Below are 21,701 nucleotides of genomic sequence, written 5' to 3'. Positions count from 1 at the left end.
CCCGGAGCGCCCCCTCAAGGCCACCGAGGCCTTGTCCGAGGCCCCCAAGGTCAAGGTGCGCAGGAAGGGCGTGTTGTGTGTGGGCGTGCGGCGCGAACTTGTTTGCGAGATCGATACAAAGTCGCCGAGCGCTCCCCTTGAAAAATCGGGCGCCACGTGTCCGCCCGTCCGGCGTAGTCCGGCGAGGCGACGCACAGTGGGCCAGAAGACCGGTGGAGGCGGTCAGAATCCCGGACGCGTTTTGAGCTCCATAGTCGCTTAATCGGACTCGAACCGAACGTGTGACCCCACCATTGGATTGCTCTCCGAAAGAGGAATTCATTGGCGGGGTCACACGTTCAGTTTGAGTCCTGGGTAGCGACTCAGGAGCTCGAAACGCGTCTAGAGTTTTGGCCGCCGACGCCGGCCTTCTGGCCCACTGTATGACGGCGACCGACTTGAAGAGGGCGATACGCGGTAGCGGTACGCGACCCCGATATCGTCCCGATACTCGATATCGCCTTACCCACCTCGCACGTTATCGCCTTTCTCGCGGCCTCCGGGGCCCTGCAGTGTGCCAGTCGAGCGATTTCGCTGCCCGCTCTGTCTCTCTCGCACTCGTGGAGTGCGCCGGAGGGGTGCGAGAGAGACAGAGCGACGAGAACGACTCTCGGAATCAGTCTGCAGCCAGCGTGACGTGACGCCCAATTCACATGTTGACTCCGAATGCTGGCACACTGCTTCCGCCCTCCGCGGGCAATTCAGGGCAATGCAGCCTGCCCACCCAGGGCCACCCAAAAACTCAGTGGCGTCTAGTCAGCGGGTCCGCGGCGCGGGGGTTGACGGCGTGCCCTCAGGGCCGCGGCCTTCCTTGACTTGGCGGTCGGTGAGCCCGGCGCCCAGCAGATAGTGGTGCAGGCCGTGCAGGCCGTGCCCTTGGAAAGGTCGGTCCACAATCTCGAGGACGGACGCGGAATGGACGTGCTGCATGGAATGGGCGCGCCTCCACTTAGTAAGTGGAGCTGAAAACAAAAACAAAAAAACATCAAATCATCGCTTCGGCGCTCGTGCACTGTGCATCCAGTTTCTTGAAACGTGTCGCCGTGCGAGGAGCGAGAAGGCCGACCCAGCCGCGCAAATATCGAAGCCCGCGCCGCGATACCGCGACGTATCGGCGTCGCCCCCACGCCCATTTGGCAAAAAAAAAGAAAGCTTGCGGACCGAATAACTTTGCGACTTGGAGGGACATGCGCACATCCAACGGAAAATAACACACTTACTTTTATCGACGGATTTGGCTGGTAGCAGCAGGGCTGTGGTGGTCTTTAACCAAACCGCCAAAAAAAGGAAAAAATAAGTTTGGCGATACCGCGAGCAGTCTGCTACGTTTGCTATGCAGCACACGCCGTCCCGCCCCTCACATGTGGCGGAATGCAGTCAGCTGTGTCGGTTGGGAGTGAAGGATGACGTCGACCACACTGTGCACACAGAGCGGCACCGCCGGCACCGCGCGAAGGGAATGGCCGGAGTGGAGTTCATTCGGGGCAAGATGCTCGCCTCTGTAATCGAATGCCTAATTAATTGCCTTGGAGAGGTCCGACCGGCCCGAAAAAAATACCATGGAAAGTGTAGGCGTGCTCCCGCAACTTCCCTAATTTTGCCCGCAAAATGCCTGCTTACCTGCGGAGCACTTCGACTTTCGTCTGAATTTTTTGGACACCCTCACTCTCACTGCGCCTTATACAGTGTATAAACTGTCTGCTGCAAAGTGATTTATACGCGCGAGATCATGGCGAGATCAATCAACTTAACTCCTATCTGATGCCGCAAGGCCGAAAAGATGACAATCAAACAAAGTGCGGTTGTAAACGAAGTTTGGTGGAAAGGTGACGGGGCACCTCCAGTCGCCGAGACAGTCCAGACCCAGACGGTGCACAGTGGGCCAGAAGACCGGTGGTTCAGGCGTCCGCCGGGCGGCGGCCGGTGCTCTGAATTTTCCGCCACTCATCATCCTGACGGCTCTAATAATCCGTCTGCGACCTCTGCGCATAACTCTGCGCCTCCTCGTTTCTCGAGAGATAAAAAGGTCTCACGAAGCTTGTAGGGCTGATTGGCGGTTTCCTTCTTTTTATTTTTTGTTTTGTTTCTCGTCATTAAATGAGAGAGGCTGCGCGCCGCGCCTAGCTTCCGCAGCGTCCGTCGCCATGGCAACTGAAGACTCGAGAAAGGGCCGCGGGAGGAGGGCGCTGATCGCGCTGATGGCTCGGCCAGGTGACAGCCTAGGCTAGCCTGGGCGGGCTAAGCTATCGGGGGCTCTCGAGTTTCGACATCGAGAGGGCGAGATAGTTTCAATGTGCGGCCCGAGCGGGTCGCTTTGTCAGTCACGCCCCGCACAGCGATTCCTCACGAGTGTCCTCTGTCTCTCTCGCACACCAGCGCGGCGCCCCATGCGAGTGGGCGTCCCGGCCGGGTTTGGGTTCCGATTGTGCCAACGCACAAAGGTCCCTACTCGGAAGATGTCCTTTCCCACGAGGGGCTCCCCTCCCCCTCCTCAAGCGCGGAGCGCACGTCGGGGTGGTGCGTGGTCCCGGTGCCAAGTCGCCGGGCCCAGGCGGCCCCACACTCACTCGCTCAGCTGGCAGGCCCGGCGGTCCGCGGGTCCACGTGGGGGGACTGGGGGGACGGCCAGTACCCTTTCCCCAACGCCCCCACCGCCTTGACGCCATGCCCGCCATGCCCGACGCCGTGCCGGCCGGTGTCGGGCCGTGGCGAGCCGCGCCAGACCACGCGTGGCCACGCGCGAGCCGCGTGCATGACTGTTGTCCTACTGGCTGCGCGGCGGGGCGCGGGGCGCGGTGGGCGGGGCGCGGCGGGGCGCGGCGGGGCGCGGCGGGGCGCGGCGGGGCGCGGCGGGGCGGCCGGTGGGGGGAAGAGGGGCTGGAGATGTCCCTGCCGGCCAGAAGGCCAGAACGTTGGAGGCTTGGCTCAGTGCGCGTTGTGCCCGAGGCGCTTCCCTCGTGCTGCTGGTCTTGCAGTGCCCTGCCGCTCTGCCGCTTCGTCCGGAGGCCCGTCCCGTCCATTTAGGGTTCAGGGGTTGCACACTCCCATGGGAAGCGCAGTCCTCGTCCGCAGCCCGCGCCGGCCGCTTCGCATAGTCAGAGAGCACCCCGGCATCCCTCCGCGCGAGAGGACCATCAACAGGTAGCCTGCCCCGGCCCGGACCACGCGCCGCCCCGCTGCCCCGCCAAGCCGGCCAAGACTCCGAGACGACTTGCAAATCGGCCAATCCGTTGCTTGACTCGCCGCTTCGCTGCTTCGCTGCTCGGGTCTGGTCCAAGGCACGAGTCGCCGGCTGCAGCCAGCACCACCTGCAGCACCATCATGAAGAAGTAGGTGCACCACTTGGCTGTCGTTCACCTCGCCTGTCCGGCCCGCCCGCCGGGGAGTGAACCCCGCGCGGGCGCCGTGCACCGCCACCAGGAAATTGTGGCGCCTAGCCGGCCTTCTGCCGTCTCACCCCCGGCCGCCCCCGGCCGCCCCATCCCCGCCCTGCCGGAGTGATGCAATACAAGGCCTGGGTATTCTCCGCCCGGAGCGAGGCAAGGCAGGACCAGGGTGGGGGTGCGGACCCCAACGTCGACCCATGCCGCCTTGCGCGGGGTGGCGCAAGACCGGAGGCTTTCAAACCGCTTTTCCTGGTCGTCGCAGCCGAGCCTGCCGCGGCCTGCCGAGACAGAGAGGTCTGCGCTCTTGCCGCGAGCGCGTTGCCCCCGAAGTTCCGAATCTGTGGCGCCTGTCTCGACGGAAGGCGCGTCTCCATCCATGCATACGCATCACGGGGCCGCAGTTCGCTTGATTGGAAATCCCCCCCCCCCCCTCCCCGCTCCGCCTCCACCGTGCGTCGCGACGCGGCCGACGCGGGGCGCGGTGCCGTCGGCACACCACGCGCGGCGTGCGACTCCCTCAGACGATGCAGTGGCACGGGGACACGGGACGCGGGGCGTCGCATCGGTGCAGTCACCGCGTCACCGGCAGCGCGAGCGACTCTTAAAAGTCTCTCTCACGCTCCTACGCGACGGCCCGGTAAGCGCGAGAGAGACGGGGAGAGACGACTCTTCGGAATCGGCCTGCCGAGCGGCCTGCAGGGAGGCGCACGGCAAAAACGTGCTCACAAAAAGAAACGCTCCCACCTTTCGCCTTTCGTCGCCGCGCCGCCGTGTTTTCCCGCGGCCGAAATAATGACACCCGTAAAAAAGAATTTGCGTAGCGATGCCCGGCTTTCGTAAACAGATTGCCGTGCGCGCGGTCCGCCCCGCAGGGCTCCGCAGACCGCCACTATTTATCTAATCGAACACGCCATGCATTGCGGCGCATTTCTCGAGCGTCTTAGCCGCGATCGTCTTACGCCGGCTGCGACGAAAACAAGGAGGCCCTTTCGGACCCGTCGCTCTTCCGCGGGCCGTGGCCGCCGTGGCCGCCGTGGCCGCGTGCCGCCGTGGCCGCCGTGGCCGCCGTGGCCGCCGTGGCCGCCGTGGCGCACAGTAGGCCTGGAGAAGCGGAACCCCTCGCCCTCGCCCTCGCCCTTAAGTAGGGCTCGAATGAAACTCATGCGGGTGCCGACGCATTGCCCTTCCAACGAGGAATCCAATGACACTCTTATGAGTTTGATTGGGGTCCCGTTGAAGGCATGGAGAGCCGAATGAGCGTCTTGACTCGCCTCCTTCGAGAGTCGTTTTCCTCGCACTGTCTCTCTCGCACCTCTCGGGGAAGCCCCATGAGTGCGAGAGAGAGCGACGCAAACGTTGTGCGGCGGCGGGTGCACCGGACTGATATACATGGCGATCACGCCGGCCCGCGGGGCCACGCAGCGCGTCGCGGCCGAGCTGCACGGTCGTTTCGTCGCTGTCTCTGTCGCTCTCATGTGGCGTCCTGCGGTGGTGCGAGAGAGACAGAGCGACGAAACTATCCTTCAGAATGGCTCGGCAGAGCGTCGCGGCGCCCGAAATAGCCGTGGCAATTCAGAAGGGCGTCGTCGTCGTCCCGAATCAGCTGTGGAGGCGCCGCCGCGTGGCTTGGCGTGGCGTGGCGTGGCCGTCGCAGGGAATGCACGCCGGGCCGACGGGCCGCCGCCACTGTGTCGCTGCACGCCGTGTTTATATACGCGCGTCGTGTGAGCCAACGTGTCTCGCCTCTCGCCGCGGTTTGGTCAAGGCCTGCCGCTGTAAACAAGTCGCGCGGCGCGGGATTTAAAGATTTAAAGCGCGACGAGTTGAAAACCGCACGTCGCACGTCTCGAAGCAAATAACGAGGAGCACGTCGGCGTCGGGCGGCGCCCCTCCCCTTACAGTGTACAGTGCGCCGCGCGCGAATCGATGCAACGGCCACCGGGACATTGCCGCGGAGCCGCGGAGCGGCGCACACGGCGCCTTGCGCAAGGTTAGGGCTGCGCCGCCAGGACGCCAGGACCGCCGGGGCGCCGCGTTAACGAGGACGACGCTGGGGACTAGGAAGGGCGCACAGGGCACACGCCGCGTCCAGGGTGTCCAGGGTGGGCGCCCGGCGAGCGCGCGGGCCGCGCGAGCTAGAGGGTGTCAGTCGAGCCAGGCTCTCCAGCAGACTGATTCCGAGAGTCGTCGCTCTGTCTCTCTCGCACTCATGGGGCGTCCCGTATAGGTGCGAGAGAGACAGAGCGACGAAGACGTCTCTCGGAGCCAGCCGGCACTGCCATCGTCCCGCGTGCGCCGTGCGGCCGCTTCGCTTCCTCCTGGAGCGTGCGAGCCGACCAGATCACGAAGCGAGCGCGTGGCGGGCCTCCGCGTGACTCGACCCTCTGGCGAGTAGCGTGTCTTGTTCTTGTTGACGCAGTGTCGCGCATTTCGGCCTGTGGCCTGTTGTTCTTTTCGAGGCTTTCGGCCGCCAAGGCCGTCTCGAGATACAGAGCAGGGATCGGTGTCCCCATAATCGGGTCCTTGTGCCTTCGGTTCGGGGAGACGAAAACAACAGCGTCAAGTGTTTAGTGTTCGTAGTGCTGGCCGTCGGGCGGCATTCCTCGCTCGCCGACTTTCCGTGAGTTTTCGCGGTGGCGTGGCCGTGCCGGGCTCGGTGCCGGGGGCGTGGGGCGTGTCTGCCGGACTGTTTACCTCGTTACGGACGGCGTGTCTCCCCAGTAAGGATGGCCATGTCCCGTTTTGCAGTGGGGCCCGAAATAGCGAACGATAATGCGTGGCCTAGCCTCTAATGGGAATGGGAATGGGCGCCTGGCCCGCCACACACCCACGTCGGTCGGGCGGCCTAACCCGAGCGCGCCGGGCGCTAGCCGGCCGCGGCCACCCTCCCCCCGCGTGGCGACTCCGCCGCCGGCCGGCCCGCCAGGGAGTCGAGGAGTCGGGGTCGGGTCCGTCGGGCCCCGCCCTGCTGCCCGTGCCGCCACTGTACTGACCACGCTCCTGCTTGCAGCATCAACGGCACCCCGGTGGACGTGGAGTCCCTCAAGAGCCTGGTGGGCGGCGGCCTCGGCGGCCTCGACGGCCACGCCCCCATGGACGCCATCAAGACGGCCCGGAGCGGCTCCAGGGCCGAGAACCTCGGCTCGGCGCACTTGCTGCCCGAGACGGTGGTGCGGCCGCGCCGCGGCAGCGCGCTGCGCCAGGTGCTCATGTCCATCATCGCCAACCTGGGCACCATCAACACGGGCATGGCCTTCGGCTTCTCGGCCGTCGTCATCCCGCAGCTCGTGCGCGCCGACTCGGACATCCAGGTCGACGAGGACCAGGCGTCGTGGATAGGTAAGGCAGGTCGCGTGCTAGCGCGCGTCTGAGGCGCCAAAGTCAAAGTGGCGCGACTGATTCACTGCTCTCTCATCCTCGCAGCTAGCTTGTCCTCCGCGTCCACCCCGGTGGGCTGCATCCTCACGGGCTGGCTCATGGACGCCATCGGGCGGCGGCGCGCGCTGCTGCTGACGGAGGTGCCCTTGGCGCTGGGCTGGATGCTGATCGCGCTCGCGCCCGCCAACCACGGCCTCTACTTCATCTACGCCGGCCGTCTCCTCGTCGGCCTGGGCTCCGGCATGGTGGGCGCCCCCGCCAGGGTGTACACCGGCGAGGTGACCCAGCCGCACCTGCGGGGCACACTGTCAGCGTTCGCGTCGGTGAGTCCGCGATTCGGCACTTGGCCCGTTCCGCGGGTTCGCGTCCCGGCGGCGGCTCAACGTTTTCTTGTTTTTCTCTGCGCCCAGGTGGGCGTGTCCCTGGGCGTGCTGCTCGAGTACGCGGTGGGCTCGTGCGTCACCTGGCGAGTGCTGGCGGGCCTCTCCGCGGCCGTGCCCTCGCTCGCGCTGCTGCTCACCCTGCTCACCCCCGAGTCCCCCGCCTGGCTGGTGAGCCGCGGCCGCCACCAGGAGGCCAGGGCCGCTCTGCTCAGGGTGCGCGGCGAGGTCTGCGACGTGCAGCAGGAGCTGGACGCGATGAGGGACTTCGCCGAGCGCAACAACGTGGTGAGTGTCTTCGCCTTGGCCGCGAGGTTGTGTGGTACAGCGGGCGGGAGCGCAGCCTGACCACCATCTCTCTTTCTCTGCGCTGCAGGTCAAGCTGGGCTGGCGAGACACGTTCAGAGAGCTGGTGAAGCCGTCCGCCATGAAGCCGTTCCTCATCCTCGTGGCGTACTTCGGCATCTACCAGTTCTCCGGCGTGAACCCCATCACGTTCTACGCCGTTAAGGTGTTCAAGGAGTCGGGCGCCTCCATCGACCAGTACCTGGCCACCATCCTGATGGGCGTGGTCAGGCTCATGTTCACCGTGGCGGGGTGCGTGGCCTTGAGGCGGTGCGGCCGCCGCCCCCTCACACTCACTTCCTCCATCGGCTGCGGGCTGAGCATGCTGGGCCTGGGGAGCTACATGATGGCGTGGGAGTTCTGGACGGCGGAGGGAGCCACCCGCACGGCCACGTGGATCCCCGTGGCCTGCATCTTCGCCTACACGGCCTTCTGCACCACGGGCTTCCTCATCGTGCCCTGGGTCATGATCGGCGAGGTGTACCCCTCCAACGTGCGCGGCCTGGTCGGCGGCCTCACCACGTGCGCGGCGCACATGTTCGTCTTCCTGGTCGTCAAGAGCTTCCCGCTGATGCAGAAGCTGATGGGGCACTCGGGCACCTTCCTGTTCTACGGCGTCGTGTCCATCGCGGGGACCGCGTTCTTCTGGGCGCTCCTCCCGGAGACCAAGGGCCGCTCTCTGCAGGAGATCGAAGACTACTTCTCCGGCAGGACAGAGACTCTCAAGCCCAAGAAGAACAAGATGGAGGAGGTGGCGCCGGGCAGGGGGGCACACCAGCACATCCTCATCGCCCCCAAGGGCCAGGCCCTCCCCTGACGTGGTGCACCACGTGACGGCGCTGGCTAGTCATTCAACCTCACATCCTTCTTACATTATTTATTTCTCTATACTGATAGATCATGTGCAGGAATATGTAACTTAATCGACTCACGTAGTTCGACTTCGAGTAGCTACTTAAAATTCTGATCTCATTTCAACGTAATTATTGTTTATTGTATAAAAATAGTTGATCCTCTTTGTGATACTTTGTCATTGGGAGATGGGTGTTTTAATTTAGCCTTGGGCCTAGATGACTCCTGAAGTTCAGTGCCTGCAGACGACTTTATAGGATGTTCCGATCCTGGAGTGTGTGGTCTGTCTAGCCTCCAATGGTAATGGTAATAAGGCGTAGGCAACACTGCCGCATAAGTACATGCGTGTTCGGCGGGTTGGCCTACCCGTTCTTTCGCGGGCGCTCGGCTGGTATACAGTTTATTCCAGTTGTTCCAGAAAGCAATCGCTTGCTATTTACCGGAACGTGGAAGCGTTCAGACCTTGATTGTGCCGTACTACTTTTTGGTTAAAAAGTTATTAGCAGGTCATAATAATATTCAATGAGTAAAACTTATTCATAACATTTCTTTAGCTTTGAGACTTGCTTTGACCTTTTATGACTGAGACCTGACATGTAATTTATTTGTGGTATTAGTGACAAATAGACAGTATTCATCTTCCCTCATTCAAACGTGAAATCAGTTTGCTACCATACCAAAAAATGTACATACTAATTATGTAACAAGAAATTTAGGATAATTCGTGATGAGTGTGCTGACATTATCTTCCCTTGAATTACAGCATTACTATAGGTTAGTTAAAAGTGATAAAATGTCTACCTGTGATTGTGCCAGTACTAAACTGCATACAAGCAATATTTTCATAGTTTACATAGTTTCAACAATTTGAGTGGTATGTTTAAGTGCTTTTAAGTCAATATTTTAATTTTTGTTCACAAGATGCACTTGTTTATATTAGTTTTAAATTGAGAGACCAATGGTGATGCTATTTAGCAAGGCCTTCCAGCTTTGTTTGAAATATAAGACTATAAATTTCACCCATTGTCTGATTCAACACCCTCCCTTTTTTCCATCCTTAGATGTAGCAGTGGCACTAAGCTTTAGGGGGGGTGGGTGGGGTGGGGGGGGGGGGGGGACCTGGGTTTGTCCAATAAAACATAAAGTAAGGTAGATAGTTATTATATTTTCACAAGACATTTACAGTGAACAAATCACACTTAATGGTACATTTTCAATTGTTTAGCACATCAAACAACACACTGAAACATTCATATTCAACAAACCATTGCGCCCTATGAAAGGACATAATAAGTTGATCCAATTTCAGGAACAATCAGGATTTACTTTTTACTTTTTTTGTAAGCATCAGAGTTAAAGTACAAAGGTTGAAATTCCCAAGGCAGCGGCCTCACCCATTCCTCCTTTTGTGGTAAGGGTCTGTAGGCTAGTTTGATTTTTTCAGCGGCATACTGCTCAGCATTGAAAGATTCAGCCAATTTCATCTCCTCCTCCAGCCCAGAGAGGAATATTGTCTCTCTTGCCATCCTTCTCTTTTTAGACACAGTCATGCGTAGAATACGGAATTTTTTCAACCACTTCTTTCTTTGATGCTTTTTCATTTTACGACGCCTTACATTAAGCATATGAACTGCTAACTGTTTTATAACCTTTCCTCGTTGAGGTGCTTGGTATTCAATTACCTTTTGGTTGATATGGACATTGGTCAAAGAAGCTTTGGTTGTTGGCATTTCAAGACTAACATGCTTTGAAATAGTTGGGAGTTGAAGTTTGATCAGGCGTTCCACAGGAGACATTGGCAGGATTGCAACATCTATTCGCTGAAGCAATGAATTAAAAGATAATTTCTTTGGGTCAGAAGAACTGGAGGATAAATTCATAATAATATTTGTGGAAGCATTTCCATTCCATTCTCCATTACTCTGGATGGAGTTTGAGTTGGTTGATAAACTGAGACGACTCTGTAGGCCTGACATGCATCTTGAAGTTGGAACCAGGAGTGTTTCTGAAAAAAGAAAGACACAAACTCTATGTGGCACACGTACAAAATAAAAATGTACAGCATTATAAAATGCATTAAAAATATCTGAAGTTACATAGCAGGTCACAATGAAGAGGTTATGGAAACTACACTACTTGCAAAAGCCTCGTAATGTTAAAGTTAACAAGGCAGCAATGCTAATCTGTTGTCCTGAAAGCCTGAATAAGAAAAACTGCGAACCAGCCGCAGAGAGACAACACAGGAATATAAGAATTACTTACTTTCACAACATAAAGCTGATTTCAGGAGCCTCTGGAGGATGGCCATGTTTAGTGTTCTGCGAATAGTCCAGAAATCATTAGATCCAGTCGTGGCAGACGACACGCACGACAACGTTCTGTGCAGCTAGATCCATCTGTCATGTTTGTTTAAAGGCCAAAGACAACATTTTAAGTCATGAACAGCCTTGGCTTGAACATAATTTTCAAAATGGGGTGTCTTTGTTCCAAAGATTCTGTCACCGTAAACTCTAAGAAGTATTTCCTGCGTGAACAGTTAGGGGAGGGGTAAGTTTGGTAGAGGGTCACTTAACCTTAGTTTGTCAACAGACAGCATTATTTACCAAAATTTCCTGTTTCAGTGGTTTTAGTACTGTTTACTTGGGAGAAGAAGCTGGTTCAAAAAAACTTGTAGCTATTAAAAAAATTATCTGCCATGGTATGGATGACGAAAGAGTTGCACTTCGTGAAGCAGAATATCATGAAGTTCTTCAGCACAAGAATGTATTAAAATGCTTGGATTCATCTCTGACTGGCCATGCTGATCCTGTATTAAATTCAACCAGCATGGTCTTATTGGTACTTCCATATTTTCCTGTAAGTTTTCATTGTCTTGAATAGATCTCACAGTATCATAGAAAAGAATATTAACAGACTTCATTTTTAGCGTGGCACCTTGTTGCACGAATTGGAAAGACGGGCAGCAAATCAAAGGCACATGGAACCCCCTGAAATTTTGTGCATGTTCTTACAAATCTGTGAAGGTATTAAGGCATTTCATGAGGCCAAACCAGAACCTCTGGCTCACAGAGATTTAAAAACTGCGAATATCTTATTGGATAATTACAACAATCCAATTATTATGGATTTAGGTGAGCCCTCCTCAATAAAACAAAAGAGAAAAACTTGTGCAAACTTGTTTGTAAATGTATGTAACAACTGGTTTTGATGTTTTGTTTTTGAACAGGATCAGTAGCTCGTGCAAGGGTTAAAATAACAGGTACTTCAGATGCTCAGAAGCTTCAAGACCTAGCAGCAGAACGTTGTTCCATGCCCTATCGGGCCCCTGAACTATGGAATGTTGAATCATATTGTATAATTGACGAAAGAACAGATATATGGGTAAGCCTTAGCAATTTTCAGACTCTGCATAAGAATTTTCTGACCTCATCTTGTACATAGACTCATAAATCTATTTCTTTCCTCAGTCATTGGGATGTTTGCTTTACGCAATGTGCTACTTCAAATCACCATTTGATGCAGTCTATGAACGAGGTGACAGTGTAGCATTGGCTGTTATTAGTGGAACCGTACATTTCCCTGAAAACACACCTTTCTCTGAGGTTTGCATCTATCCCTTCTTTTACATTGTGCATTTTAGTCTATGCAGTTTTCAAAATTGATGCTTACTGTTTCTCCTTCTTTGCAGGACATACATGATCTCATCCTCTTCATGCTTCGTGTAAATCCCATGGAACGGCCATATATCTACAGTGTAATAGAAAAAGTGACAGACACACTCGCTCAATATGAGGGAAAAGCATAAAACTGAAATTTTGAAAATGACTTAAAAATCCAAGGTGCAATTTCAACTTTAAACCTCACTGCGCCTGCTAATTCCAATTTTCTGTGATTTTTTCAGAATCAAAGCTCTTGTGTCCAATGTAAAATTGTACTATAGACTTGGCTTTTGAAACAGAACTGGGCCTAGCTGTTGAGGCATGTTCATTGCAGCGGTCTCATATCCATTCACTTAGTATTATTACATCACAAATACTGTTGTATCATTGGCATTAATAATCTATACAATAGTATATCTTTGTTAACAGTCTACTTTTATTATTTTGAGTTAATTATTTTTAAACCACAAAGTTTATAATTATGAAGTTGCATATGATTTTGGTTTTTACTTAGATTATAAATTTTTTTTAAACAATCCATTTGTCATGTTTGATAACTCTTCCCATTCCTTGTCAGAGCCGTTCTCCATTATCCACTACGCCTCCAAGAATGGCTACTTGCTCGCCCTTATTATCACAGGATCAAAACCCACTTCCTAAACCTTTTTTGATATGTGGCAAGTTCAAAATCTCCCGCCATTACAGTAGTTCGTTGGGGTCCCGTGTGGCGGCGCTGAACGTTGTCGTCTCCACGCCACTAGCGCCCCCCGTGGCGTTTCTACAAACTTCGCGGCGTTTCGCGCTGAGCGGTAACCGGATGTCACGCGTCGCGGTGCTGGTGGCTGGTGGCGGCACTTTCAAACACCGGCAATGAGCCGAACCAAAAAGCAAAAGGCAACAAGGTCCGCTGCCTCCTTTCTCTTCCTCTTCCTCTTCTCCCGCGACCAAGAGGCAAAACAATAACGCGGGTCACCAGGCTCGGACTGGCCCCCAAAAGGCCCCGGCAGATAAGACCGCAAAAGGCCCCCGATCATCATTGTTTTTACCCTTCATGACCAACTTTGTGAGGCTGCCGCTCCCACACAATTGCGGTCAAAAGCCTTCCCGTACAGGACATGAAAGACTAGGGTCTTAAGAATTCTAGGGCGTCGAGGGAGGCCTTTTACGGCAACTAGATTGGGCACAGTGGACACCAAAGTCAGCAAAATCAGCAAATTTCCGATATTCGCTACTTTTTGACCAAATTGGTCGGAAAATCATTGCGGTCAAAGGCAAAATCGTTGTGGTCCCACGTCTTCCCTATACAGGGCATGAAAGAGTAGGGTCTTGAGAAACTAGGACGTTGAGGGAGGCCTTTTACGGCAACTAGATTGGCACAGTGGCCGTCCAAGTCAGCAAAATCAGCAAATTTCCGAGATTCGACCACTTTTTGACCAACTTGGTCCCAAAATCGTTGCGGTCAAAGGCAAAATCGTTGTGGTCAACGTCTTCCCTATACAGGGCATGAAAGAGTAGGGTCTTGAGAATACTAGGACGTTGAGGGAGGCCTTTTACGGCAACTAGATTGGACACAGTGGCCGCCCAAAGTCAGCAAAATCAGCAAATTTCCGAGATTCGACCACTTTTTGACCAACTTTGGTCCCTAAATCGTTGCGGTCAAAGGCAAAATCGTTGTGGTCAACGTCTTCCCGATACAGGGCATGAAAGAGTAGGGTCTTAAGAATACTAGGACGTCGAGGGAGGCCGTTGGCCGCTACTAGATCGAAGCAGTGGCCGCTCAAATTCAGTGAAAACGGCTACTTTCGGAGATTCAATCACTTTTTGACCATCCTCGTGACGTTACTGGTCACAAATCCAAAGGCCCCGGCAGATTTTTCTGCCTGTCTGCCCTGGCCAGTCCGAGCCTGCGGGTCACTCAGGGTCACCAAGCCGACTGGGCATCGAGGCGTCGCTATCAGCTGCAGACTGATTCAGAGAGTCGTTTTCGTCGCTCTGTCCCTCTCTTACTCATGAGGCGTCCCACTAAGGTGCCAGAGAGACAGAAGGACGAAAACGACTCTACGAATCGGTCCACAGTTGACATTAACGCCTTGGCTCAAGCTCAGTGTTGTCCGCGAGCTCGGTGTGTTCGGTGTTCTTCAGCCACACTCCCAGCCATGGCGCCACGAGAAGTCCAGGCGGTCCTCAGGCCCACGCCCACCCCGCCGTCCACGCTGCCGGGGCTGTGGAAGTACCCCAGCCACCGGCAGGCCGAGGGCGCCGTCACGGGGGAGGGCTACTTGGACAGCAGGCGCGTGGACGACGGCGCGGAGGGCCTGTGGCGGGTGCACGACAAGCTGTACGACCTGACCAAGTTCGTGGACAAGCACCCGGGCGGCGCCCACTGGCTGCGCCGCACCAAGGGCATGGACGTGACCGAGGCCTTCGAGAGCCACCACATCGTGGTGGAGCACGCGGCCCGCGTCCTGGCCAAGTACGAGGTGCGGGACGCGGCGGAGCGCCGCAACTCGCCGTACACGTTCCACGATAACGGCTTCTACCGCACCCTCAAGCGGCGCGCCGTGCCCGTGCTGGCCGCCACGCCCGACCCGGGCTTCGCGCCGCGCTTCAACGACGCCCTCGTCGCCGCCTCCTTCCTGGCCGTGGCCGCGGCCGCGCGCTGCGGCTGCTTCGCGCTCGCCACCCTCGCCGCGCTCATCATCTCCTTCGCCACCGTGTGCGCGCACAACTTCACGCACCGCAGGGACAACTGGAGGATGTACTACAAGAGCCTCGGCTTCATGTCACTGTCGTAAGTCAGGGCTCGGCGTGCGAACTGAACTGGCCTCGGCCGGAAGGGGCCTTGGCGCCCCGTCGACCACACCTGTGTGGCGGGACTGCCTAGCCTACACCGTAAGGGGCCATGACCACCCGACACATTTTTCCACTTCCAACTTCTCCCCCCAGCGAGTGGCGGGTGAGCCACATCCTGTCGCACCACCTGTACCCCAACACGCTGATGGACATCGAGATCACCATGCACGAGCCCCTGCTGCAGTTCTTGCCGACGGCGGAGAAGCCCCTGGTGTTCCGCGTCGCCTCCTTCGTGGCCTTCTTCTTCTACGCCTGCATCGCCCTGCCCATGGGCATGCTGAATCGGTGCGTTCAGGTCGAAGCTTCGTCTCGCCTGCGCGATCCCTGTCCGCAGTCCTCACCAGTTTTCCTTTCCCAGTGTGAGGAGGATGCGTGCTGAGGACTACCTGCCGGCGCTGTACCTGCTCACCATGTTGGTGGCGGGCGCCCCGCTGTTCCAGTCGCTGTTCATGTGGCTGTACATCTGCGTGGTGCACAGCCTCATCTTCCACTCCATCGGGCTCACCGCTGCGCACCACCACCCCGACATCTTCCACGACGGCGACGCCGCGCGGTAGGTCCTGGCTGGTCCTTGGCGGCGTTTGGCGCGGAAACGTGAACGGAGTTGTCTTTCCTTTCCAGCGAGGACCGCGACTGGGGGCTGGGGCAGCTGGACGCGGTGCGCGACCGCGCGGACCACGGCGGCTCCCCGTACCTGGTGCTGACGCAGTACGGCGACCACGCCCTGCACCACCTGTTCCCCACCGTGGACCACTGCCGCCTGCCCGCCCTGTACCCCGTGCTGCGCGAGACGCTGGCCGAGTTCGGCGTGGAGTACCGCTTCACCACGACTTGGGAGCTCTTCAAGGGCGCCTTCCGCCAGCTGGGTCGCACCAGCACCAACCCGGAGGCCCCCGGCAAGGTCATCGCCCTGGGCGCGCGATGACAGCAAAGCTTCGCTGTGTTTGTGAGGGTTCAGTTTGAACGAAATGTAAGTCACCGGCTGATTTTAAAACTATTATTGGACGAAGCGAAATGAGCATGTGGGGCCGGAGGCGCTAGTCTCCGCAAGGCGAGGTCTTGCACAAGATGCCGGGTCGCCGAAGAACCAGTTCGCACGTCTCCGCCCCCAGAGGGGCTTCGGCCGGCCCCGCCGTGACCGCCGCCCCCAACATGCCCGGCGCGTTGGCGGGCACGATGGTCCCCGTGCCGCCCGGCTTGTCCTGGCCCGCGTCGCCGCAGCTCGCGCGCAGGTCCTCCTCGAGGCCCAGCTCCCGGAGCAGCGCGTCGACGGCCACCTCGCTCACGTCCACGGTGGGGGCGTGCGACATCCAGCTCAAGTCGTGCTGCAACCAAGCGCGTCGCGAAACAATGAACCGCAGCGTCGTTTCGCAACCAAAAAGAATGTGATAAATAAAAGGAAGTTTTGATTTTGTTACGGCACTGTGCTTTTTCTGTCCTTGAAATATCGCGGTCCGCGTGTGACAAACACATTTATTTGTTTATCTTAATTGCCCCCCGACCTCGCGAGGAGAGCGCGGAGAAGTGCGCGGGCGAAAAACAACGATCGGAACGAGAGATAACGACCCCCCTGACGGACGGGCCTGACGTACCCGGACGCTCGCCGGCTCGGCCGGCGCCGTGGGGAAGTGCTCGTAGTCCAGGAAGTTGACGACGTCTTGGTAGAAGATCATGCCCCCGTCCTGTAGCGGCATGCTGAAATAGGCGAAAAAAGGACACACTCGGTTTGACGTCACACAGTGGGCCAGAATACCGATGCAGGCGGCCAAAACTCTAGACGAGTTTTGAGCTCCAGAGTTTCTAAATGGGACTCGAACAGAACGTGTGACCCCCACCAATGGATTGCTCTCCGAATGAGGAATACGTTGGTGGGGTCACACGTTCGGTTCGAGTCCTGTGTAGCGACTCTGGAGCTCAAAACGCGTCCTTACCACTCCAGCACCTTGTTGGTGAGCTCCACGTCGATGGGCAGGCGCGCGCCGCGCAGGCACGTGTACACCTGCTTGCGCGTGAGCTGGCCCGTGTGCGCCGCGTCCAGGTGCTTGAACGTCTCCAGCAGGCGCTCCAGGCCGTGGTACAAATAGCGCTTCAGCTCGACGTGCGTCAGCCTTCGGATCGCCTCGCAGTCCACGGGCTCGTCGGGCTGCACGCGGAAGCGGCGCGCCACCGTCACCACCTCGTGCTCCGTGATCTGCGGCACGAAAACAGCGCGATGAACGCGGTGCACTGGTAGGAGCGTAGTTATGCTTCACGACAACTACGCTTGAAGACTTTCGTACCTGGTCGCCCAGCAGGCCGAAGAGGGCCTTGCGCAGCGTCTTGAAGCTGACCCTCCCCGTCCGCAGCGCGTCGCCGCCCAGCTGCTCCGCCACGAACTGCTTGTACACGGGGCGCGCGCGCTCGCGGACCTTCTGCAGGATCTGGCGGATGTTGCTCTTGGGGAACTGCGGGCAGCGAGCATGCACTTATGCATTTATGCACTTATGCATTTATGCACTTATGCATTTATACTAAAAACGCGTCTAGAGTTTTGGCCGCCTGCGCCGGTCTTCTGGCCCACTGTGCGGCGGCCTACCTCACTGCAGTGCAGCTCCATGTAGCGCAGGGCGTACTCGTCGGCCGCCGTCAGCAGGAACTTGAAGTCGCGCAGCTCCAGCATCGCCCCGATGTAGCAGTCCTCCTTGGTGTAGCACGCCGGAGGGTCGCTGCCGAAGAGGTTCTCGCCCGGCTTCACGAACCGGTCCCTCCCGAAGAACATGCCGCCCTGGAAGCCTGTGGGCATGTCGCTACACTGGTAGAGCTCAAGGCCACTTTTCCGTCTCTCTTCGAGTGTCTGCTTCGCTTGGCCTGAAGCGTTCACGGTGATTCATCATCGTCCTCACCCGAGTTGACGTGGACATTCTCGAAGACGTTGAGCGTGTCGTCCGCCAGGAAGTAGCTCAAGATGAAGGGCCTCTTGGTGAAGTGCGGGATGTTGGAGATCATCTGCGCCGTGAAGCGGAGGACGCGGCTATCCATGCCCTCCCTGCAACCGCCGCCTGGTCAGCCTCCACCCGAAGGTCCCGGCAGGTCCTGCAGACTGATTCCGAGAGTCGTTTTCGTCGCTCTGTGTCTCTCGCACTCATGGGGCGTTCCTTATAGGAGCAAGAGAGACGCAGAGCGACGAAAGCGACTCTCGGAATCAGTCTGCAGACTGATTGCAAACAGTGCTTTCATCGCTCTGTCTCTCTCGCACTCATGGGGAGGTCCGCGAGGGTGCGAGAGAGACAGAGCGACGATGCCACTTACTTGTCCTTGCGGAGGAACTGCTTGAGGTCTTTGACGGGCGCCACGGGGTAGATGGTCTTGCAGTTGTAGGACGAGTCCTCGTACGAGCCGTAGCCGTTGTAGGGCGGCAGTGGGGGGCGGTCCTGCGCTTCGTACACCGCGTCCTGGTCCGGGGGGTAGGGCACCTTGGAGAAGTCCTCTGCAAAAGCAGTCACTTCAAATCAGACCTTCGTATCTACTGCAGTCTGATTCTGAAGAGTCGCATCGCTCTGTCTCTGTCGCACTCGCGTGTAATGCGGGCCGTGTGCGAGAGAGACAGAGTGACAAAACGAATCCTCCGAGACAGGATCGAGGAGCTAGGCGCGGATCCAGGGGGGGGGGGGTGTCGTTCCACCAGAAGGCGGCGACGCCTCCTCAAAGGTAGGCAACATTTCGCACTTCGCCCCCTGCAGATAGGCAACTTTTCCGACATCCCTCCCTTGAACCCGTCTCTGGATCCGCCCCTGGATCCGCCCTCGCGAGGAGCTGACCCAGGCCGAAGTTTTTGCGGTAGTGCTCCTTGGTGAAGTCGTCGCAGTCGCACAGCACGACGCAGCGGCCCAGGACGTTGATGACGGCGCCGATGGCCAGGTCCTGCTGCGTGTAGAAGTTGGTGGGCCTGGCGCCGCAGTTGAGCGCGTCCACGATGAAGCGCCGGTTGTGCGCGCTCTGGCCCAGCACGTTGAGTACGGTGAAGGCGTCGTACTCGCCCGGCGTCGCCACCTTGGTGAACTCCTGTCACGTCCAAAGCATAATCAGTCTGCAGAATCACAATAGCACCAGTCTTCTTTCCTAAACTTCCAGGTGGACTCCAACCTTGGGCAGCTTGCACCGCGCCAGCAGGGTGCTGCCGGTGCGGCCCGAGTTGACGGGGAGGACCTCCTTGACCTCCACCGTGTCGTCGGCCAGGTAGAAGAGCACGACCAGCTTGTGCAGGATGCCGTCCTCGGACTCGCGGTCGTCCCAGTAGCCGTAGAAGCGCAGCACGCAGCGGTCGAACCGCAGGAACTGCGTCTCGTCGAAGCTCACCTTCTTGGGCTTCTTGGGCTGCAGGGCCTCTTGCATCTACTCGGAAAACAACGCGGTAATTTAAATTCAAAAATAGCAAAAAAATAAAATAGAAGCGCGGGATTTGAACCCGCGTTACCTTGGCCCGGCGCTCCATGTACGGGTCCTCGGGCATGACGATGGGGTCCGGCACGGTGATGCCGAGCCGGTTCAGGAAGTTGCGCGTGAAGCGGTCGCAGTTGACGATCTTGAAGACGCGCCCGTACAGCTCCACCTCGTGGCCGATGTTCAAGTCGATGATGTCGATGAAGCTCTCCGAGCGCGAGTCCGGCGGGAACCGGATGCGCTGCCGCGAGATGAACACCCCTGCGGAACAACCCAACTTGGTCGGAAAATCGTTGCGGTCAAAGCCAAAATCGTTGTGGTCAACGTCTTCCCGATACAGGGCATGAAAGAGTAGGGTCTTAAGATTACTATGACGTCGAGGGAAGCCTTTTACGGCAACTACATAGGACACAGTGGCCGCCCAAAGTCAGCAAAATCAGCAAATTTCCGCGATTTGACCACTTTTTGACCAACTTGGTCGGAAAATCGTTGCGGTCAAAGCCAAAATCGTTGTGGTCAACGTCTTCCCGATATAGGGCATGAAAGAGTAGGGTCTTAAGAATACTTGGACGTCGAGGGAGGCCTTTTACGGTGACTAGATTGGACACAGTGGCCACCCAAAGTCAGCAAAATCAACAAATTTCCAAGATTTGACCACTTTTTGACCAACTTAGTCGGAAAATCGTTGCGGTCAAAGCCAAAATCGTTGTGGTCAACGTCTTCCCGATACAGGGCATGAAAGAGTAGGGCCTTAAGAATACTAGGACGTCGAGGGAGGACTTTTACGCGCGACTAGATTGGACACAGTGGCCACCCAAAATCAGCAAATTTCCGAGATTCGACCTAACCAATGAGTTGCTCTCCGAAAGAGGAACCGATTGGTGGAGTCACACGCTCGGTTCAACTCCTAATTAGCGACTGTGGAGCTCAAAACGCGCCCAGGGTTTTGGCCGCCTCCACCGACCGGGCCACTGTGCGACTGACCGTGTCCGACACCGTACCTTGATGAATGCCAGAGTTGACCCTCCTGGGCTCCTGCACTTGGATGGTCCCGTCCTCCAGGTAGAAGTAGATCTTGACGTAGCGAGGCAGAAAGGGACTTCCTTCCACTTCTCGCAGGGCTTCCTTGAAGTACGCGTCAAACACCAGCGTCTGGAGACGAAGAAACCGTCAAACTGTTTTCAAACTGAGATTTTCGAGAATTGAGGCAGTGCCATAAACGAGTGTCAGGCCCCGAACGGCGTCCTCAGGGAGACACCGAGTCTTTCCGAATGGATCATTATCCTCCCACCTCCTTGTCGAAGGCGAGCCACGACGGCAGGGTGGCCACGTCACCGCGGCAGTACACCGACGGCCACCGTGAGTGCACCGTGTGGGGCATGGGGGCGCCGCCAATACCGGGCAGCGCCTTGTCCAGCAGCATGGACAGCTTGTGCACATTGCCGAAGTGCTGCGACTTGTGGAAGCGCGTCTGGCCGATCTGGAATCACGAGTGTTTCCGTTGCTCTTTCTCGCTCGCACCCGTGCGGGCCCTTCGGGGCGCGCCACGAGTGCGAGCGAGACAGAGCGACTGGCAGGTGGCACGGATTCGCGAAAACTGAGTGAAGCACCTTGCGGTTGAAGTCATTGCCGGGCAGCAGCGGCAGGGGCGGGTTGCGGGACATCATCTTGCTGCCGTCGTCGTCACGGCGGTCTCAGCTCGCTCGGCCGCGCGGTGGCTCAGGGCACTGTCAGGGCACTGTCAGGGCACTGCAGCCCTCTCGGCCAGCATGACGTCCTCGGCGTGCCTGGGCGGCCTGGGCGGCCTGGGCACAGTGTACGCCGCGGGGAGGGTCGTCATGACAACGCCAACACCGCCGAGCACGCGCACCTGCGGGCCGTGCAGCACGCCGAGCACGCCGTAGTGCCGCACCAGGTGCATCGGGCGCGACGGCCGCGGCGGCCGAGTGGGTGGGCTGCGCGATGCGCGCACTGCACGATGCTCCGGGCGGCGACGAGCTCGCCCGAGGATCTGGGGGCTTACCGCCAGTCCGAAACGGCCGAACACCACACAACACACGCCACACCTCGCTCTGTCGACTTCGCTTTCCCGTCGACTCGATGACAACATTGACGCGGGCATCAAGAAGGCAGGCTCTTCCCGCGCTCCAATTGAACCCTTTCGCGCCAAGACGCTGCGCGCCGACGCCGCGCATCGCTGGTTCCGCCGCGCGCCGCGAGATGGCGCTGGGGCGCCGCGGCCGCCGCGGGAGTAGCGCCCCTGTGGCGCGGAGTATGCACGGCGGGCACGGCGTCGGCGTGGGCGTTGGCGGGCCTCCGTCGCCGTGCTGCCCCTACCCCGCTCTAGCGCTCCAGCGCTCGGCTCCAGCGGCACACTCACACTGTGAGTC

General features: G+C 57.7%; 5 protein-coding genes across 6 annotated transcripts; 3 read left to right on the top strand and 2 right to left on the bottom strand.

Moving 5' to 3' along the window:
* Nucleotides 1-2,949: 2,949 nt before the first annotated feature.
* Nucleotides 2,950-9,399, top strand: LOC117643392 (facilitated trehalose transporter Tret1-2 homolog). Of its 2 annotated transcripts, none has more exons than XM_034382257.1 (5): nt 2,950-3,368; nt 6,436-6,764; nt 6,849-7,126; nt 7,214-7,471; nt 7,560-9,399. In XM_034382257.1, exons 1-5 carry the CDS (start codon nt 3,361-3,363, stop codon nt 8,343-8,345), a joined length of 1,659 nt encoding a protein of 552 aa, XP_034238148.1. In that variant the 5' UTR covers nt 2,950-3,360; the 3' UTR covers nt 8,346-9,399. The 2 variants fall into 2 exon arrangements, with proteins under 2 accessions (XP_034238148.1, XP_034238149.1); XM_034382258.1 differs by lacking the exon at nt 2,950-3,368 and adding an exon at nt 3,955-4,062.
* Nucleotides 9,400-9,525: 126 nt separating this feature from the next.
* Nucleotides 9,526-10,800, bottom strand: LOC117643727. The gene is made up of 2 exons (XM_034382791.1): nt 10,643-10,800; nt 9,526-10,385 (listed from the first exon to the last, which is right to left on the bottom strand). Exons 1-2 carry the CDS (start codon nt 10,686-10,688, stop codon nt 9,703-9,705), a joined length of 729 nt encoding a protein of 242 aa, XP_034238682.1. The 5' UTR covers nt 10,689-10,800; the 3' UTR covers nt 9,526-9,702.
* Nucleotides 10,716-12,575, top strand: LOC117643726 (serine/threonine-protein kinase 16). The gene is made up of 6 exons (XM_034382790.1): nt 10,716-10,927; nt 11,002-11,236; nt 11,307-11,511; nt 11,607-11,761; nt 11,848-11,982; nt 12,069-12,575. The coding sequence occupies exons 1-6, from the start codon at nt 10,818-10,820 to the stop codon at nt 12,183-12,185; spliced, it is 957 nt and encodes a 318-aa protein (XP_034238681.1). The 5' UTR covers nt 10,716-10,817; the 3' UTR covers nt 12,186-12,575.
* A 1,503-nt stretch (nt 12,576-14,078) lies between these two features.
* On the top strand, nt 14,079-16,309 carry LOC117643661 (cytochrome b5-related protein-like). Its single transcript, XM_034382670.1, has 4 exons — nt 14,079-14,830; nt 14,986-15,177; nt 15,251-15,445; nt 15,514-16,309. The coding sequence occupies exons 1-4, from the start codon at nt 14,196-14,198 to the stop codon at nt 15,815-15,817; spliced, it is 1,326 nt and encodes a 441-aa protein (XP_034238561.1). The 5' UTR covers nt 14,079-14,195; the 3' UTR covers nt 15,818-16,309.
* LOC117643660 (EF-hand domain-containing family member C2-like) lies at nt 15,876-21,187 on the bottom strand. Its single transcript, XM_034382669.1, has 13 exons — nt 20,922-21,187; nt 20,603-20,791; nt 20,313-20,463; nt 19,346-19,572; nt 19,015-19,263; nt 18,690-18,933; nt 18,181-18,358; nt 17,775-17,917; nt 17,468-17,664; nt 17,172-17,336; nt 16,824-17,083; nt 16,485-16,587; nt 15,876-16,217 (listed from the first exon to the last, which is right to left on the bottom strand). Exons 1-13 carry the CDS (start codon nt 20,976-20,978, stop codon nt 15,930-15,932), a joined length of 2,451 nt encoding a protein of 816 aa, XP_034238560.1. The 5' UTR covers nt 20,979-21,187; the 3' UTR covers nt 15,876-15,929.
* Between the last annotated feature and the right edge of the window lie 514 nt (nt 21,188-21,701).

The sequence above is a fragment of the Thrips palmi genome, unplaced genomic scaffold (assembly GCF_012932325.1).
Source record: "Thrips palmi isolate BJ-2018 unplaced genomic scaffold, TpBJ-2018v1 HiC_scaffold_17, whole genome shotgun sequence".
Taxonomy (NCBI): Eukaryota; Metazoa; Arthropoda; class Insecta; order Thysanoptera; family Thripidae; genus Thrips; species Thrips palmi.
Note: the sequence above shows the minus strand (reverse complement) of the source record. Positions and strands in the feature narration are given on the sequence as shown.

Bases quoted from the DNA above. Each gene is read 5' to 3' on its own strand.
- LOC117643392 (XM_034382257.1), top strand. The intron at 6,765-6,848 runs GTAAGGCAGGTC...TCATCCTCGCAG, and splicing joins GGACCAGGCGTCGTGGATAG to CTAGCTTGTCCTCCGCGTCC. The intron at 7,472-7,559 runs GTGAGTGTCTTC...TCTGCGCTGCAG, and splicing joins TCGCCGAGCGCAACAACGTG to GTCAAGCTGGGCTGGCGAGA.
- LOC117643726 (XM_034382790.1), top strand. From the start codon at position 10,818: ATGAACAGCCTTGGCTTGAACATAATTTTCAAAATGGGGTGTCTTTGT. The intron at 11,237-11,306 runs GTAAGTTTTCAT...CTTCATTTTTAG, and splicing joins TGGTACTTCCATATTTTCCT to CGTGGCACCTTGTTGCACGA. The intron at 11,983-12,068 runs GTTTGCATCTAT...CCTTCTTTGCAG, and splicing joins AAAACACACCTTTCTCTGAG to GACATACATGATCTCATCCT.
- LOC117643661 (XM_034382670.1), top strand. From the start codon at position 14,196: ATGGCGCCACGAGAAGTCCAGGCGGTCCTCAGGCCCACGCCCACCCCG. The intron at 14,831-14,985 runs GTAAGTCAGGGC...TTCTCCCCCCAG, and splicing joins CTCGGCTTCATGTCACTGTC to CGAGTGGCGGGTGAGCCACA. The intron at 15,178-15,250 runs GTGCGTTCAGGT...TTCCTTTCCCAG, and splicing joins CCCATGGGCATGCTGAATCG to TGTGAGGAGGATGCGTGCTG.
- LOC117643727 (XM_034382791.1), bottom strand. From the start codon at position 10,688: ATGGCCATCCTCCAGAGGCTCCTGAAATCAGCTTTATGTTGTGAAA. The intron at 10,386-10,642 runs GTAAGTAATTCT...TTCTTTTTTCAG, and splicing joins ATCAGCTTTATGTTGTGAAA to AAACACTCCTGGTTCCAACT.
- LOC117643660 (XM_034382669.1), bottom strand. From the start codon at position 20,978: ATGATGTCCCGCAACCCGCCCCTGCCGCTGCTGCCCGGCAATGACTTC. The intron at 17,337-17,467 runs GTAGGCCGCCGC...CGCTGCCCGCAG, and splicing joins TGGAGCTGCACTGCAGTGAG to TTCCCCAAGAGCAACATCCG. The intron at 16,218-16,484 runs GTACGTCAGGCC...GCTTGGTTGCAG, and splicing joins CCGAGCCGGCGAGCGTCCGG to CACGACTTGAGCTGGATGTC.